Raw genomic sequence first — 16,233 nt, 5'->3', positions numbered from 1 at the left:
GGGGATGAAACTCATCCCTGTGGCTTGAGCCTTCGACAGGGGCTGCCCACCTCTTGCTGGGGCCTGATCCAGCTGCACCTTAGCCCATCTGTCCAGAGGGAGAGGGAAGGGAGCAAGAAGGGTGCAGGGAGCCTTCCCCTTCCTGAGGCGTTAGAGCAGGAATGATCCCGTCCTTAGTCACATCCCTGTCTCACTGCTCCCATCCTCCACAATTAGTCTGGGAGCTGTAATTAGTCATTGCCTCTTATGGCCTTGTTCTTAGCAGCAGCCTGAGCTTTTGGCTTCTTCTCTCTGTGAAATCTGGTGTAATAGGTACGTTCCCCACCTCCTTTCAGTGATTAAAGAAGAAATAGGACCACCACAGCTATTGTACAGGCCTGAGCATTTGATATATGTTTATTGCTATTCAGGTTTAGCTGGGAATTTTGTGCATGTGGGGTTTAGGTGGTTATCCAGACTCCTTGCACGGTGCTGCACTGTTCCAGAGCATCTTGCTTGCATGTCCGTGGTGAGCAGGAGGTGGCTGGCTTCGGTCGGTAGGGGCTGCAAAGAAGAGCCAATGCACCAGCTGGAGTTTTCACACTCTGTGGGAGCAGGGGAGTATAAGACTTCGTTGCTCAGTTGTGGTTTTTTTGACTATTTGATCTCATCAGCAGGATCTGAAGTGCAGACACTGACCCAGGGAGTATTCATTGTCATTATTTACAAATATATCCAGCTTTCTCATTTGTCTCCTGCTACTTTGATATGAGACATTTACAGACAGACATCACCCTGACAGACAACAGCATAGGACAGTAAGAGGGAAAGATGTGCCACTGTACACACTTTCTTTTTACTTTCCATTAGCAATTTTTCTTAAAGTGTCACAAGTACCTTAGTACCACTTTGAATGAGTAAGTATTATATTTGGATAGAATATACTCTGATATGCAAATGTACATGAGGCCCCTGGAAAAGCTCACATCAAATACCATATAAAACATCATTAGAAATAATTATAATAAAAGCTATTTATGACACAGCCTTTATTCACAGACAGGTTTGCCCTGGGGCTTTGTTTTTGCAGTTTGGCTTGATGACAGCCCCCCCACCAGCCCTGCCGTCGGCGACCACACAGACCTCGTGGGGTCAGAGCCCCGGCTCAGCCCTGCAGGAGCCAGTGCAGCAACAGCGCGGGAGCAGGGGAAGCGAAGCAGCGAGGGAAACGCCACCGCGGTGCTGAGCATGGCACTGGCCAGGGCCCACGGAGAGCCCCTCGCTGCTGCAGGGCCAGGGCTGAGCACTGCGGGAAGCAGGCACGCTGCCCACCCTAAGGCACTGCGGTCGCACACCCCTTGCCCGCGCTCTGGACACACGCCCACGTGCGGGGCCACGTCAGTATTTTAGCAAGACATCAAGCAAGAATTGTGCAGAACCTGCTGGGAGCTCAGGGTGTGGGATCATCCCTTCTGCGTGGGTACCCTGGCGAGGATGGGGATGCCCCCATCTCACGGTCATGGGCATCAGAGCCAGCTTTGTGGCCAGCTGCTGCGTCCTCAGAGTCCTTTGGTATCTTGAGTTGGCCTGACAGTGTCCCAGGATCATTCGCAGATGGAACACACAGCTGGCAAGACACAGGTGCAGCAGGGAGCACTCGTCCCATAGTCCCAGAGCGCGTTGTGCACTGCTCGGCAGGGACCAAGTCACGGCACAGCCTGGAGTCCTCCGGGTGGGTTCAAGAGATGCACAGTACGTGTGTGCCCAGCACGAACGATTTGGCAAAGTCAGAGCCAGGACAGTGTCTTGAAAGTCTGTAGGAGAAGGGTCAGGCATTTTTCCTTCCTCTTGGGCACTGATTGGTTCAAGTTTGTATCACAGTGAAGTCTGAGAAGTGGGGAAGGAACCCAAACCACCTTCCCTGAAAGAGAAAGCCTCATGTGCCCCTCCATCATCCCCCTGTTTGGCTGGGCGCAGCCTCTCCTCACCAGGCACATCCAATTCGTCATGAACCATGGAGGCTTTGCACTCTCTTTAGCAGACTTTGGACCTTCACCCTCCACCCAGCAGCCATGCTACTGCTGCTGCTGGCAGAGAGCTGGGGGCAGGCAGGCGTCCGTCCCACGCGCTCTTCGTACACGGACAAAGCGCAGCCCCCTCCCACTGCCCACCCCAGCTCACCACCCACAGCCCTTCCTCAAACAGCAGTAAACATATAGAGAAACTAAGAGGCACTAGTAGCGCAGACGCGGGGAGACTCAGGTTTGCAGATCAAACGTCGTCCAGCCAGAGAAAAGCCAAGTCCCCGTGTTAGATCTCCTGCAGCGAGTGGCCGGCATCGCTGCGTTCTCGCTTCACGAGTGGCTCCCCCACACTCCGGGAATCCATGTCCACCTCGCTGCCCAGATCACTGATGTCATCTGCAAAGGACAGGGCTCAGATTCAGAGAGGTCCCTAGGGACAAGAGGTCCTATTTCCCAATGGAGTGGGGTGGAAAAGCCAGTACAAGGTTCCCCCTCCCACAGTGACTCAACCCCGGCCCCGCAGGACTTCCCTCAAGGGAGAGGAGGTACCTTTGTCCAGCAGTGTTGGGGACATGGATGTGAGGTCACTGAACTGAAAGAGAAAGGAGTTACAAGGTAAGTGAGGATTATGGACACCCAAGGCACCTGCTGGCATCTGTTTCCAAGCAATTCTAACAAGCAGTTTAAGCACTCGGGAGAAACCACGAGCAGTGCCAGTGGCAAAAAGCAGAAAGCAAAAACAACCACTTCTTTTGGGGATAAGTCTGCCGGTCTCATTTAAACCTCTGGGCAAATATAAAACACAAAAATCCAGGACAAGATCAAGTTCTTGGAAAAGGGCATAAGGAGAAAGTGTTCTGTCTCCCACATCATGATCAAGTGCTGCCACAAACACCTGGCCAGGGCACTGCACAAGGATGGTGCCACTTCTCCAGCTCTCTGCACCTCAGGCTGCTGCTCAGATGTGCCATCTTTCACCTCTCCTGGACTCTACCAGCACTCCAACTCCACACAGCTCTATGCAAAGTTCTTTCATTCATGCCAGGAAAGTGCTTTGGCTTGCAAGGCCACGATACCAAGTGATACCAGAGAGCCAGTGACATATTTGGTTCTGGAGATGTGTTGTCTCCCTCTGTGATAAGGTCTGAAACTAAAGTACTGTAACAATAATGCTGGAAAGTCATGCAGCGTTGAGCAGCAGAAGGAACTGAAAACAGCAGGAATTATAATGTGAGCAATGGAAATGGAAGAATACAATTCATTGTCTTTTGCTAGGAAGAATCAGCCTCCTCCTGGAGAACAGAAATACTGCAAGTGTTTAATGAAGGAGAAGCAAAACCTGAAGGATGAAAGCCTCCCACAGCTAGGTTTTGCTGGAAGCTACTCTCTTCCTTTCATGTTTCTTTAATATCAGTGAAGACAGAGGTTTTGCAGGGAATAGTGGGAATAGTGGGAATAGTGGGAATTCACATTCACATTCATTTCTTCTTTCCATGGAAAGAGGAAAACAGTATGAGCTTCAAGGAGCAAATGAGATCAGTTTTAATCTAACAGTAGTTTCTTTATTGCTTTCACAGGTTGACCTTTTAAATCTGGGCATTTCAGAATGAAAAGTTGGAAGCAGCTTCAGCTAGGCAGGACAGGACCTGTTTGCAAGCCAGGCACCATGCTTACTGTCTGACTTGTAACGAAAAAAATATAAAAATAAAAACCTGAAAAGCCAACCATCTATCATTTATTTCTCTTCTTCACATCAAAAATGGAGAGAGTGGCTGACTGTGCATGCAGCTCTGGGGTTTGCAGAGGGGTCTGAAGAAGTTACGTGCACAGACCCAATGAAAATTGTAGGGAAGGCAACTTTTGGACATTTTGCTTTTGGTTAGGTTTTGTGTTTGATGAGACTTGGCTATGGCAGGACCCCTAAAATCAGGGTTGGTACCCAAAGATTACAGAGAGAAGTGGGTGGGTCAATTTCCTCCCTCCTCCAGGCCTCTGAATCCCAGCTGATGCTCATCTGCCCCAAAAACCATCAGCTCAGTTTTTAGCAATCCATGAGAAAAGATGCTCAGGTAGCTGGATCCTTGTGCCAAGCACCCAAAATACCTCAGTAAATCCTTCAGCAAAGATGGTTATAAAACATGTTCAGGGCACAGCGTTGTTTGTGAACCAGTCATGCCCCTTTACACGCTGCTTAGTTTGGGTTTGTTACTAGGGAATGAACAATTCTCACCTCTCCCATTACGGCAATCGGCGTCTCCCCTGTTGCCTGGGCAACACGATGCTCCACCAGATAAAACATGTATTCATCATAGAGCAGGCGAATCAGGTGGAAGGAACCAAAGCTGGCAGCACTGCGCAAGGTGAGGTCGCGGATCACCATGGAGCTGGAGAATGGATGGGAAACAAAATATTTGGGACTTGCTTTACACTTGCATCATGGCTGATGTGAATTCTTGACCCTGAGGGTACTATGGGACATGGTGCTCTATTTCTAAAGAGTATCAAAAGCACTTTAAGAAATTAGTTGATGGAGCATCCTATCCCCATCCCAAAAGGATACAGGTGACAACACTGCTTTCTGCACCAGGGCAGAGCAACAATCAACCAGAATTTCATGAGTGTAAAGAACTTGGCTTTGGCTTTTCAAGAAACACATTTACATGCCCTAGGCCAGATACAGAAATATCCCCAAAACGAGAAAGAAAATGTACCTATAAAAGGACCATTTCAACAGGAACTGCCTGGCTGCCTTTGGGAAGCTGGGACTGCCCTCATGATGCTTCAGGACCTGAGTAACGACATTATCCAGCCAACTAGCCCACTGGTCCAGGGAGCTCTGCTGTTGCAGAGTGAGCTTGAAATCCTGCTCCAGCTTCTGTACCATGCCTTCCTCGCACTGGCATACCCATGAGGCTTGCTCCTGCTCGGGAAAAAGGGCTGACAGTCACTCATGCAAAGACTTCTTCTATTCCACAGTTTTTGGTACTTCCCAGACCAGGAATTTAACTTCATTTCTAGTAGGCAAGGACTCCAAACCAGCTCTGAAACACATCTCCTCCAATCTGTCCTGATGTAGTGGGTTTACGTGGCAAGGTTTTGGTAGCAGGGGGGCATAGGGGTGGCTGCTGTGAGAAGAATCCAGAAGCTGCCCCGTGTTAGATAAGGGCCCCGCTGCAGACCAGAGCCAGGCCAATAAGTGATGTTGTTTGCGCCTCTGTGAGAGCAGATTTAAGAAAGGGGAAAAAAAATACTGCTGGGGAACAGCAGCTGGGAGAGAGAGAGGAGTGAGGAACAGCCTTGCAGGCGCCAAGGTCAGTGAGGAAGGAGGGGGAGAGGTGCTCCAGGTGCCGGAGCAGAAGTCCCTGCATCCTGTGGTGAGGCCCATGGTGAAGCAGGCTGTCCCCCTGCAGCCCATGGAGTACAACAGTGAAGCAGGGTTCCACGCTGCAGCCCGTGGAGGAGACCACGGCGGAGCAGGTGGACCTGCACTGACAGAGGCTGCAGCCTGTGGAGGACCCCTGCCGGAGCAGATTCTGGGCCGGAGCTGCAGCCCGTGGAGAGGAGCCCACGCAGGAGCAGGGGTCTGGGGGGAGCTGCTGCCCGTGGGAGACCCAGGTTGGAGCAATTGCTCCTGATGGTTGGACCCCGTGGTACGGAGCCATATCTGGAGCAGTTCTTGAAGAGCTGCAGCCTGTGCGAAGCCCCCGCAGGATCAGTTCGGGAAGGATGGCATCCCGTGGGAGGGACCCCACAGCGCAGGGGACGAGAGTGACCGACAAGGAGCAGCGGAGACGAAGTGCCATAGACTGACCACAGCTCCCATTCCCCCCATTCCCCTGTGCTGCTCAAGGGGAGAAGGTGAAAGAGGGCAGAGGAGGGGAAGGCATTTTTGGTTTCTTTCCTTTGTTTCTCACTTCTCTAGCTTGTTAGTAATAGGCAATAAATCTTGCTGTCTCCCTACTCTGAGTCTGTTTTGCCCATCACAATAATTGTTGAGTGATCTCCCCATCCTTATCTCAACCCTTGAGCCCTTTGTGTGGTATTTAATTCCCCTTCCCCTTTGAGGAGGGAGAGTGAGAGAGCAGCTGTGTTGGAACTCAGCTGCCCACCCAAGTAAAACCTCCACACCTGACCACAGTACAATATTATTATTATTAGAACTATATTATTGTTGGTAGTAGCACTTATTACAGAAGTTTCTTAGTACTTTCTGCACTATCTGCAATGAGATGGCAGACTTACCTGGAAAACTAACAGCAAAACCTTACGTTAAATTGTTTACCTAATTGCTTTTTCATATTGGAAATAAGATGCTGGTTAGTAGCAAATGGCCTCATTAGGGAGTTCTCGGCAACATGGCCCGGGAAAAGATACTGTAAGTTACCTGCACATTGGCAAAGTCGACCCGATTGAGATCGCTGAGCATCTGGTTTATCTGGGAAGTGTTCTGCAGCACCGCACGAGCAGCCTGAGCCAGGTGGTTCAGGGATGTGTATCTCCGTAACGTCTGGGCAAAGGCACTAACTACCCCAACCTGCAGCAGAGCAGAGCACACAGGGCACCGTGACCAGGATGCTGTGGGTCTCAGGGACAAACTTTTCTCAACGCTGAGCTCAAGCATGCAACACACATCAGCTGGCATAACCTGCACAGTCTCACCCACACTGCTGTCCAACGTGAAGGCATGCACTCCCCAACAGCACTTTTGCAGTGTCTACTGCATCTTGCAAAACAGCCTCTGCATTTCTTTTTCTTTAAAACTATAAGATTTCATATTCTGCTTCCCACATTGGCAAGGTAGGGATAGGCTACAAGAATCCATGGTGTTATAAGAGGGGGAGTAGGAGCCTTATATTCAATCTCTGCAATGCCATTCAGTCTGTGAGGTGTCCTGCACTTTCTAGTAGGAGAGCATCATTCCAGTGCAAAGATTTTCTTCCAGAAAGCCTTGTCTGCAATTGCAGGGCATGGGAATGGCTCAATAGACAGAGCATCATCGGCTGCTACAAAAGAATTGCCCCACCTCTCTCCCGCTCCTGGTTCAGAATTATTCATTACACTGTGTTAGTTTGGAGTACACATAGCCAAACCCCAGTAGTGATTTCCAGTCACTGTGGGAAAGCACAACATGCACACACATTCAGTTCATCTCCCTGACCTGCAACATGCTCCCTCCGCTTACCTTTGTCTGGACAATCTGGGGGGGGAATTCGCTCATTGCATTCATCAGCCACCCTTCCAAACTCTTGGCAAAATTACGGATCGCCTGTGTAAGTGTGCCTGCAAAGAAGTCTGCAGAGTTACAAAGGCTGTTCCACATTGTCTTTATACACCACTTTTCTAGCTCAGGACTGCTGTGGAAAGCACAGCCACTGATTCGGTAGCTGCAATCTCAACCCAGCATCCTGGAAATCAGCCAGGTCCCAAAATGAACTCACACAGCTCCTTTTCTTATTTGTGGCTCATCTGAGCATTTTCCAAATGTTGAGACATGCTCTTTAAAGACACACATGTGCCCCAGCATGCAGACTGACAGCAGCAGCTCAGAGGGACGTGGTTCTACAGAACTGCTCAGCCCAGCCTGTGGCCAAGCTGCGGCCCTGGGGAGGCTGACGCACACACCTCAGTGAGCAGCCAAATCAGATGGAAAACCCTCCATAACCCACCACTAATCTCCCAAATGAAAGATGACCCCAAGTTTCCAGGAGGTGCAGTAGGGGACCACATGGTCCTATGTAAACAAAGATACTATCTCCAAGGAAACATCTCACAAGGATTAGCCACGCTTACAACAGCTTGTGGTGCATTAAGTCTTTGATTTTACCTTGACTCGTAGCCAAAGCAGGAGATGTGATATGCAATGAACCAAATTTTAAAAGACCTGGGAATTTCCAGGGGCCACAAAATACTGTCTATACAGAGCAATGCTGCATAAGGTATAATGTTTTAGCCAAAAAGTATTAGCTTGTATTCAAAACAAAAATGTCTAAATCAGCTTCTACAATGGAAATCTTTGTGGCAAGTGGTAGCCAGCCAAGGTGAGTCATGGACTGCTGTTCTCCAGACATCCGGTGACTCAAGAGCAATCCAGCAAGGAGCCAGAGCGGAGCAGGAGGCAGGACTACCCATGTCCTCCCAGTCTCTCTGCAGATACTCACTGGGCACCGGTCGGAGCACATCTGGGATGAGAATTTCCACCAGGGCCTGGTACAAGATGTGATCGCAGCTTCTCATCCACTTGAGGATAGGTTCGTATTTACACAGAGTGATCAGCTTATCTTTTGGGAGGGTTCCTTCGTGTTCTTCTTCGCTGCATGAAAAAGGAGGCAGCATTAGAAGGTGGTTCTGCATATGTTCACACTTCACCTGGATTTCTAATGTCAGTTTTCAGCAGAAAAAAAAAAAACACCAACAATTCACATTTCTTTCAAAAGAAGATGTTGGACTGATCTTCTCTGACTCTGCAATGACCTGTCTGTCTATGCATTCAGACCTCTGACTGCAGTTTTACCTCAAATATGTATCTCCTTGTGCTTGGCCTCCCTTTGCTTCCTCCATCTTCAGCCTCACTTACCTTTCACAGTGCACGCGTGTTCATGTGTTTCTGGCAACTGTCCTTCAGCACAGCTTCTTCAGCAATAGCTGCAGCTATTTCCAAACCCTTCACACCTTTCTCCTCTTCCCTCTGCTCTAAACTGCTATGTGGCAAGGGTGACAAATGTTTGCAACCAGTGCTGTTTGAGCAGATTAGCCATTGTTGATAGACACTACGAACAGCTTCAAGGTGTTCAGCACCTTTAAATGCAGAATGCTTTCATAAGGAAAAAGATTTGGGGTTGTGATGAGAATTGAGCAAATTGTCTCCAGCTGAATGAAGTCAACCGAGTCTGCATTAATTTCACTTTATAGATGTATGGAAACTTTTTATGCATGATTAAGGCAGAAGATATTTGGTTAAACAATAAGCAGAGGAAACTGAAGCCTTAATGCGCTGCCAGAGCACCAAGAGCTGCCAGAGCTATTAAGACACTACACTGGGAACTGGGAACTTGCAGGGAACTTTTCCCATGCATGACATCAAAAAAATTAAAGCCAAACCTTTGACATACTATAAGGAGGTACTTATATACTCTGTCTGAGCAGTTTTAGTAAATTAACTAAACAGGCATACTCCTAGAACACTCACATGGAAAAATCAGCCACAAAGCACCTAAACTTTCTGTTAAGTGGAACCAGGTTCTGCATTTTATCATACTTTCAACCAGCTTGGCACTTTGATAATACTTCATTTTTATGTTTGTATATATATAAAATGGGGGACAGAATGCTTTCTTTACCTGTCTTGATTATTAGTGGCATGCAGAGGTACTAGAGCACACTCCCCTACCAAGACAAGCTAGTTTAGATAGAGCTCTGCAGAAACGCTGCCTCCAGTATCCACGTGAATCTACTCGTACCTAGCACAGCTCTCTGCTGCGTTGCCATATGCCTTGCAGATATACCCTTAAGTAAAAAGGTTTTTGAAACCATCAGATAGCATTCTATGCAGCAAAATATCCATCGGATAACATCTATTGAGAGCAACGGGGCCATATTCTAGAGATTATTATGGGGTATTGCCTTAATATTCAAACTTTTACCATTTTTCTTCTGAATATAAAACATCAGTATCTGAAATCTTTGTATAATTAGTGTAAGTGGACAACACAAATTTTCAATATACATTTTAACAAGAAACCTTCACCTTTTCAATTCTATTTCCCTTCCCATCTCTTGGCAGCAGACTACCAAAGCATAAAGGAAGAAGAATAGGCAATAACAATGAGCCAGACAAAAATACAAAGCCAGGATCAGAGTAGCTCAGTTTGTCATTATCTTCCTCAAGACATGAGACACTTAAAGATTTGGACAGCCACCCAAATAAGCGAGCCAGCCTAGTTTTCACTAAAACCTCAGTGTCTGAGATGTCATGGTACAGAGATATTTAATGGCACAGAATTGTAACTTTCTGTTCCTGTCGAACATTTACAAAAGCAGTTTCCCATTCTCATTCATCTAAATTGTCCCTCTATTTTGGATTAGCATTTGTTACAGGAGGCATAAGGCATGTCATAGATGTACATCAACACAGCAGATGCTTTCCTCTGAGGTCTGCATTTTGTGTGGACATTACAATGTTAAACTTCTGACACTCTTTATAAAGATTCTGCAAGGAAGAAGATATTTTCAAATCCTACAATGCATTCAAAATGTCTAGTGAAGCTGAAAACACTTCATGCATTTTTAAAAGATAAAATACCACAAAAAGTGGATCATTCAGAAATAATCAAAGTACCTGGATGGCAGGGCAGTAGAGCCATCACTAGATGGTGTTTTAGGACTCCAGAAGGATTGCCACAGTTTCTCAATGTAATGAAACTGAAGGTTCATTACAACATCCAAAGTTGCCTAACAACAAAGAACACATCTCATTAGCTGCTCTGTTAGCATCTTGTCACATAATGTCAGCATAAATTTCATGTGCTGCCATTTAGATTAAATAATTTACAAGAAAAACAACTGGAAGTGCATTGTTTTAATAATCAGCATAACATAAAACAGGTCACACAATGAAGAAACAACATTAAGTGCAATATCTGAGTTGCAATACCTAACAAATCACACATTCCCTATGATGTTCGAGCTTTTCCTGAGAGCAGGATGTGAGAAGAGCACACGAATAATGTCCCATATCATTTAATAAATCAATTAAAAATATTAAAAGTAATCACCTCACAGTGGCGCCTGTAAAGAAGCTGCAGAGTTTTCACGTCATTCATGGTGACCCCTTCTTGTAAGAGGATGTTGCCTAGATCAGGGGCTGGGAACTCAGGAAAGACATGGGTTACATCTGGGGAAAAAGATGGGAAAGATGTCCAAGATGAGGAGCGCTCAGTTACGCAGGACTACAGTCAAGTACAAGATGCTGCTGTCACTGGTGGCTGTCTTTCATGTTTCATCTGGTGATGAAACTGGTGAAATGAGACTGATACTCTAGTACTTCCCTGGTTCATACCATTACAATGGGCAAAAAGTAAAAAACTGCAGTCCATATATTCAGCGTGGAAAGGAGAATGGTTTCTTTCTCTTTGTAATAAAAGAAACAAGAATACATTGTCCTAATCTAGTGTGCTTCCCATTATATTTTCTCCAAAGCCTGAAAAAGACTCTTTGGAAATTTGGGAGTACAATGGACAATACACCTGGATAGCCGATATATCAGGAGTGCTTTTATTTCAGATAACGCTTGGAACTGGCTGGGATTTTGTATCTCTACTGGAGATTATGGAAACATGTAGATCCATGACCAGCAATACCACAAGCAGAACCTGTTTCCCAAGGAGAGGCCTCGTATGGATCTTCTGTAGTCAAATGAACATTGCAGCCTCCTCTCCTGGTGGGCCAATGACCAGAATCGTTCTGCTTCCCCTACCTCCCTGCTTTAACAAGGCTCTTCAGGATTCATGGCTTAGATATCTCTACTCCTTCCATCTAATTTGTTTAAAATTGCTCTGAATACATTTTTAGAGGGAACTGACAGACCCAATGGCACGAGGAAAAAGGCTTCCTGTGGGTACAGGAGTTAGCAAACAAACACAGCAAACATGACTTTATAAGAGCTTGTTAGACTACTGCAGGTTTTTTAGAAAAAGAAGAAATACAGGGCAGCCAGGGGGTCCTGGAAAAGGCCTTCCTTCCTCTGACGATTATAACCCCAGACATGAGACATTGAATCCATCAAAGCAGTCTCCTCACCTATGAACTGCTGATGATGCTGACTTTGAGCAGCAACCGATTGCTCCGGGGTAGTGTGCAGGTTGCTGTTGGACCCAGTTTCTGCCATGCCATCCATCTTCTGAGCCGGTCTGTACCTACATTTAGAGCATGCCTTCGTATTTACACAGGCACAAGCAAACACATACACGTTACTTTCACAGTCATACTGTGAAAGACAGGGACACCTACAAAGTCATGACACTGTAGAATGCTTATTTAAGAAGTTATATGCACTCATCATGTAGTAAGTGAGGTTACAGTCAAGGCCAGCATTTTGAGGGCGGACTGTTTATATTACCAGCTCAAGACTGGGAATGAGAACCTCCTTTTGAAAAGTTCTCCCCGGGAGAGGATTAAAGGGGTTAAGAAGTTTGCCCAAGGTGACAGAAAAAAAAAAAAGAAAAACAAAGAAAAAACAAAGAAAAAAAAAAGAAAAGAAAATGAGAAGCAGAGCTGGAGTGGGTGCCAGAGTACACACTCTGGAGCTGATTTTAGATTTGCTTTCTGTTTGGGAGCTGAAGAAATGAATTCCTCTGCTCCTTCTTCACTTCAGCAAGAACCAGAAGTGTCAACGCTTCCAGGAGACAGTTCCAAATTCCTTTGCACATTGTGTTTTTATTCAAGGTTGCTCAGACACAAGACTAACCGTGGCACTGTCTAACTTGCACTGCTACACCAAAAAATAATAAAATAAAATAAAATAAAATAAAATAAAATAAAATAAAATAAAATAAAATAAAATAATAAAATAAAATAAAATAAAATAAAATAAAATAAAATAAAATAAAATAAAATAAAATAAAATAAAATAAACCAACACAAGCCACATGTCCTTTCCTCTGATGAGGCACAAATAACTCCAGAGCTGAAGTCCTAAACTACTGAGTCACAGGGATGCAGTAAGAAGCGGTACATACCGTAGTAGTCTCTGCAGCAGCAGGCTGAATTCAAGCCACTGGCAAACAGAACAGGCAGATAAATGCAGTTTGGCGAGCCAGAATTTCCCTTTGACCCTTCCAGTACTCAGACTGGCCAGTACCTTTTTAACAGCTCAGCTATGGGCTCTGGCACTTCAGCAGCAATCGGATTTGCCCCATCCCAATGTGCTCCCCCTAACCCCAAGCACGCCCAGCCCCAAGGGGCCAGGAGCTCCTACCTCTGCTTCTGGTGGATGGGCTGCTGCCTCATGGCCATGTACTGCGTGTCCTCCTGCAAGCGGTTCAGTGGAGACTCTGGCTTCAGACGGATCCCATAATAATGATATTTGGAGTTTCCCCTGCAAGTATCAGCGTTGAAATTGCTCAGTGCCAGCAGGTCAATGGGAGCAACACCGTAGCCCTGCAATTTACTCTTGGGCTTGTTTTGACAATACACACACTTCTTACAGTGCACGTTTGTTTGCTGCCAAGCGTTGTTTGAATGGCTGAACTAATGAATGTCATCATCCCCTATGAAATTTAGAAGAACACGTCGCAAAGTTCAATGACATCCACACTTAAAATCTGGCAAAGTTTGTTCCAAGCTACCAATGGTAACTGGAGAAGAACCGACAAGTGTTACAATACACAGTGTTATTAAAGAGAATGACAGAGACCTCAAGGGACACTTTGCCCTTTGATTAGAGTTTAAGAACTTGCTTTTATATAAAAACAAAACTTCCATCTTTATCTAGAGTTGGATGAAAAACAAGCCTGACCGAATGGTCAACTACAATAGGAAAGCCATTTCTCTGTTGCACGCACTTTTACAGCAACGGCAAGAAGCTTTGATCTGCTTTTGTCTTGGGAGTTGCTCATTTTTGTAGTTTTGTAAAAAACTGAAAGATTTTGTAAGCAAAAGTGGCTACACTTCTGTTTCCATTGCTGGTCCTTAAAGCTGCTCTGATACTCCTCAGGAGAAATTCTTTCCATCCATCACATCAGACAGATGTGTCAAATCAAGTTTTCCCAACAAAATAGAATTTTTCAAGTCCACGATGGTGGACAGCTGTTTCCATATTTATGGAGGTGTATCGTACCTTTTCAAGCATCCACATTTTGAATTTTAAGTGTTTTTGTTGCTGTTGTTTAATGACAAGTTTTCAAGGTTAACCAAAACCCTTTAGTGATGGACTTCGGGATGCCATGGCCCAAAATTTTACAAAAGAAGAGTATATAATAAACACCTAATATTTATGCCACAGGAGGCAGATATAAAAATAAGTTTAAATTTCTAAGAACTGGCCATCAATCGCCTTATTTTTACAAAAGAAAATAGACACTACTAGATAATTTATAACCTTAATATAGAATGATATGAAAGTAAGTAGCATTATCATAAGCTGAACTAAAACGTTCTGTAATTTCCACAGAGTGTTTTTTATTCCGATCTTTTATTCTAGCTTTCAGTGAAATAAAATTCTGAAATACCAGAATGCTGCTGGTCTGAAACTCCACTTTCTGACTATTTTTGTTTCCAAGTTCAATAATCTTTTAGGTCACAAAACAGAAGTTGCAGGATTCTAGGGCAGCTGTTGGGACTTTGAATTTTTCCTTCCTTGATAGGTCTAAAGAATTTTACTCCTCTGAAGAAATTACTTCAGAGCTTTTATACTTGAACCCGTCTACAGAAATCCAAACTCTCCCCTGCTCTTCCCATGACTGTTACCTCCCCATTCCAGCTGTGGAATGCTCCAGACACATCTGGTTTTGTTCTCCTCTGAAAGCCCAGTCATCCAGGCTTGAATTTTATTATAAAAAGTTATACAATCAGAGCAATCACTGTTTCTCTAGCGTATTAGCTACTTTGTAAAATTAGAACCTGGGATAAAATGCAGAGTCAGCTGTATGGGCTGTGCATATACTTTGGATGTTCCCTCGAAGGACACATGCCTTTGCAGAAAGTATACTTTCTTAAGTTTTCCTTTTTTTTGTAACGCTATATGGAACTTTGATGTTTAAAACCAACAGTTGTCACAAGATTCAGCCTGCTGCTTTGTGAATTTCAGAAATAAGCCATCTAAATCTGTGCTGGGATGACTGCACACCTTGTCTGCATCATGGTTTTGGACACAGGTTCTGTTCCCACTTGTGATAGAGAACTTTCCTGGACCCAAAGGGAGGAACCGCTGCCCTGCAGCAGAACGCTGGGCTCTGCAGCTGACAGTGGCAATCACGATCAAGAGGGACTTCATCTTTGTGAGACAGTAATGGAATGACAAGCAGCCTGGGTTCAAATAAAATATTCTTAGACTCCTTTGGAAATGGGGTTAGATCAAATTCAGATGTGTGACTGGACAATGTGTTGTCACCAGAGCCCCAGAACGTCTGAAATTAACTTTATTGTCAAACTTCTCATGCTGCTGATTCACGTTCAGAAAGTAGCTTTGCTTCACAGAACACGGAAGTTACTTCTGTGCTTTAGAATAGCATTTTTTTTTCCACAACACAATGCTTGGTAATTTCTACACATCTCAGAAGAAAGACCTGTGCCTGCTAAATTACACTTCGTAGATTTTCAGTGCATATGAGAGAAATTGCAGATCATGCAAGAACAGTGCAATGATTTTTTTTTCTGCAAAATGCGAGGCCACGGGTTCTGTTCTTGAAAGCAAACCACAGCTCCTAAAATTAGCAGCAGTATTAAATGTTTGCTTTTAATTAACCCCTTCTACAGGGAGCAGTACAGCACCCTGGCAGCCACGTACACGGTAGGGGAAGGCAAGATGTAGCTGAGTTCAGGAGCCTGCTACTCCTCACCTCTGACAACCCAGCCAGCATCCCTTGCCTGCTTGCACCTTGCTACCGAAAGCACATTGAGAACATCTCCAGCTCATCCGCTGCCTGCAGGACAGCGTTTAACACAGTGCAAGATAACACTGGACTTGACTGGGGTCCCTGGAGCAACACTGCTTCCCGGCTCTTTCAGAAGTAATGGCACAAGCAGCAGGAAAGGGGAAGCAAGCTGCTTCCCTGTTCACCACTCCATACCAACCTGGTTCCCAGGCGGCGAGTCCTCAGCCCCATGAACACCGACCGGATGAGTTTTCCGAAGGAAGCGGCGTTCACCGGGTCCAGTTTGTGCTCCTGGCAGTGCCGCAGGTAGTGGTTGTACAGAGAGCTCCTGGGAAGGCTAACGCCTTCCGCTGTCTCATAGTTGTCCAACAACCACTGGAGCTTTAGGCATGGAAGACATAAATAAAGAAAGAATATGAGAAAGTCTAAAGAGGGCCGGAACAGGCTACATAAAACAACATGGATGCTTAATGTCAGGAGCACGTATCTGACATCAGGAGTTCAAGAGAACTTAACACTCTGTAGTTCATTCATATCAGTGATATTTACGGCAGCTGCATTTTTAAAAGAATAAAAGGACACTGACCAAAGCTAATAACCCAAACAAAAACGTTATCAGATTTTGCTGTAGCACAAAAATC

At 45.4% G+C, this 16,233-nt stretch overlaps 1 protein-coding gene across 8 annotated transcripts in view; it reads right to left on the bottom strand.

Annotated features, from left to right (window-relative positions):
* Positions 1 to 348: 348 nt before the first annotated feature.
* RFX2 (regulatory factor X2) overlaps positions 349 to 16,233 on the bottom strand; it is a 59,864-nt gene continuing 43,979 nt past the window's right edge. For 5 of the 8 annotated variants that reach the window (XM_083810676.1, XM_083810677.1, XM_083810678.1 and 2 more), the window contains 12 exons: positions 15,792 to 15,973; positions 12,976 to 13,095; positions 11,799 to 11,914; positions 10,775 to 10,893; positions 10,339 to 10,451; positions 8,162 to 8,313; positions 7,186 to 7,283; positions 6,388 to 6,537; positions 4,715 to 4,923; positions 4,234 to 4,387; positions 2,553 to 2,595; positions 350 to 2,399 (listed from right to left, as the gene is read on the bottom strand). In XM_083810676.1, the coding sequence (XP_083666802.1) occupies positions 2,290 to 2,399; positions 2,553 to 2,595; positions 4,234 to 4,387; positions 4,715 to 4,923; positions 6,388 to 6,537; positions 7,186 to 7,283; positions 8,162 to 8,313; positions 10,339 to 10,451; positions 10,775 to 10,893; positions 11,799 to 11,914; positions 12,976 to 13,095; positions 15,792 to 15,973 (1,566 nt within the window). In that variant the 3' untranslated portion in view covers positions 350 to 2,289. Of the gene's footprint in view, positions 2,400 to 2,552; positions 2,596 to 4,233; positions 4,388 to 4,714; positions 4,924 to 6,387; positions 6,538 to 7,185; positions 7,284 to 8,161; positions 8,314 to 10,338; positions 10,452 to 10,774; positions 10,894 to 11,798; positions 11,915 to 12,975; positions 13,096 to 15,791; positions 15,974 to 16,233 lie in introns of all 8 variants that reach the window. The other 3 variants (XM_083810674.1, XM_083810675.1, XM_083810679.1) reach the window with 1 other exon arrangement.

This window comes from Anser anser, assembly GCF_964211835.1.
Source record: "Anser anser genome assembly, chromosome: 25".
Classification (NCBI taxonomy): domain Eukaryota; kingdom Metazoa; phylum Chordata; class Aves; order Anseriformes; family Anatidae; genus Anser; species Anser anser.
Note: the sequence above shows the minus strand (reverse complement) of the source record. Positions and strands in the feature narration are given on the sequence as shown.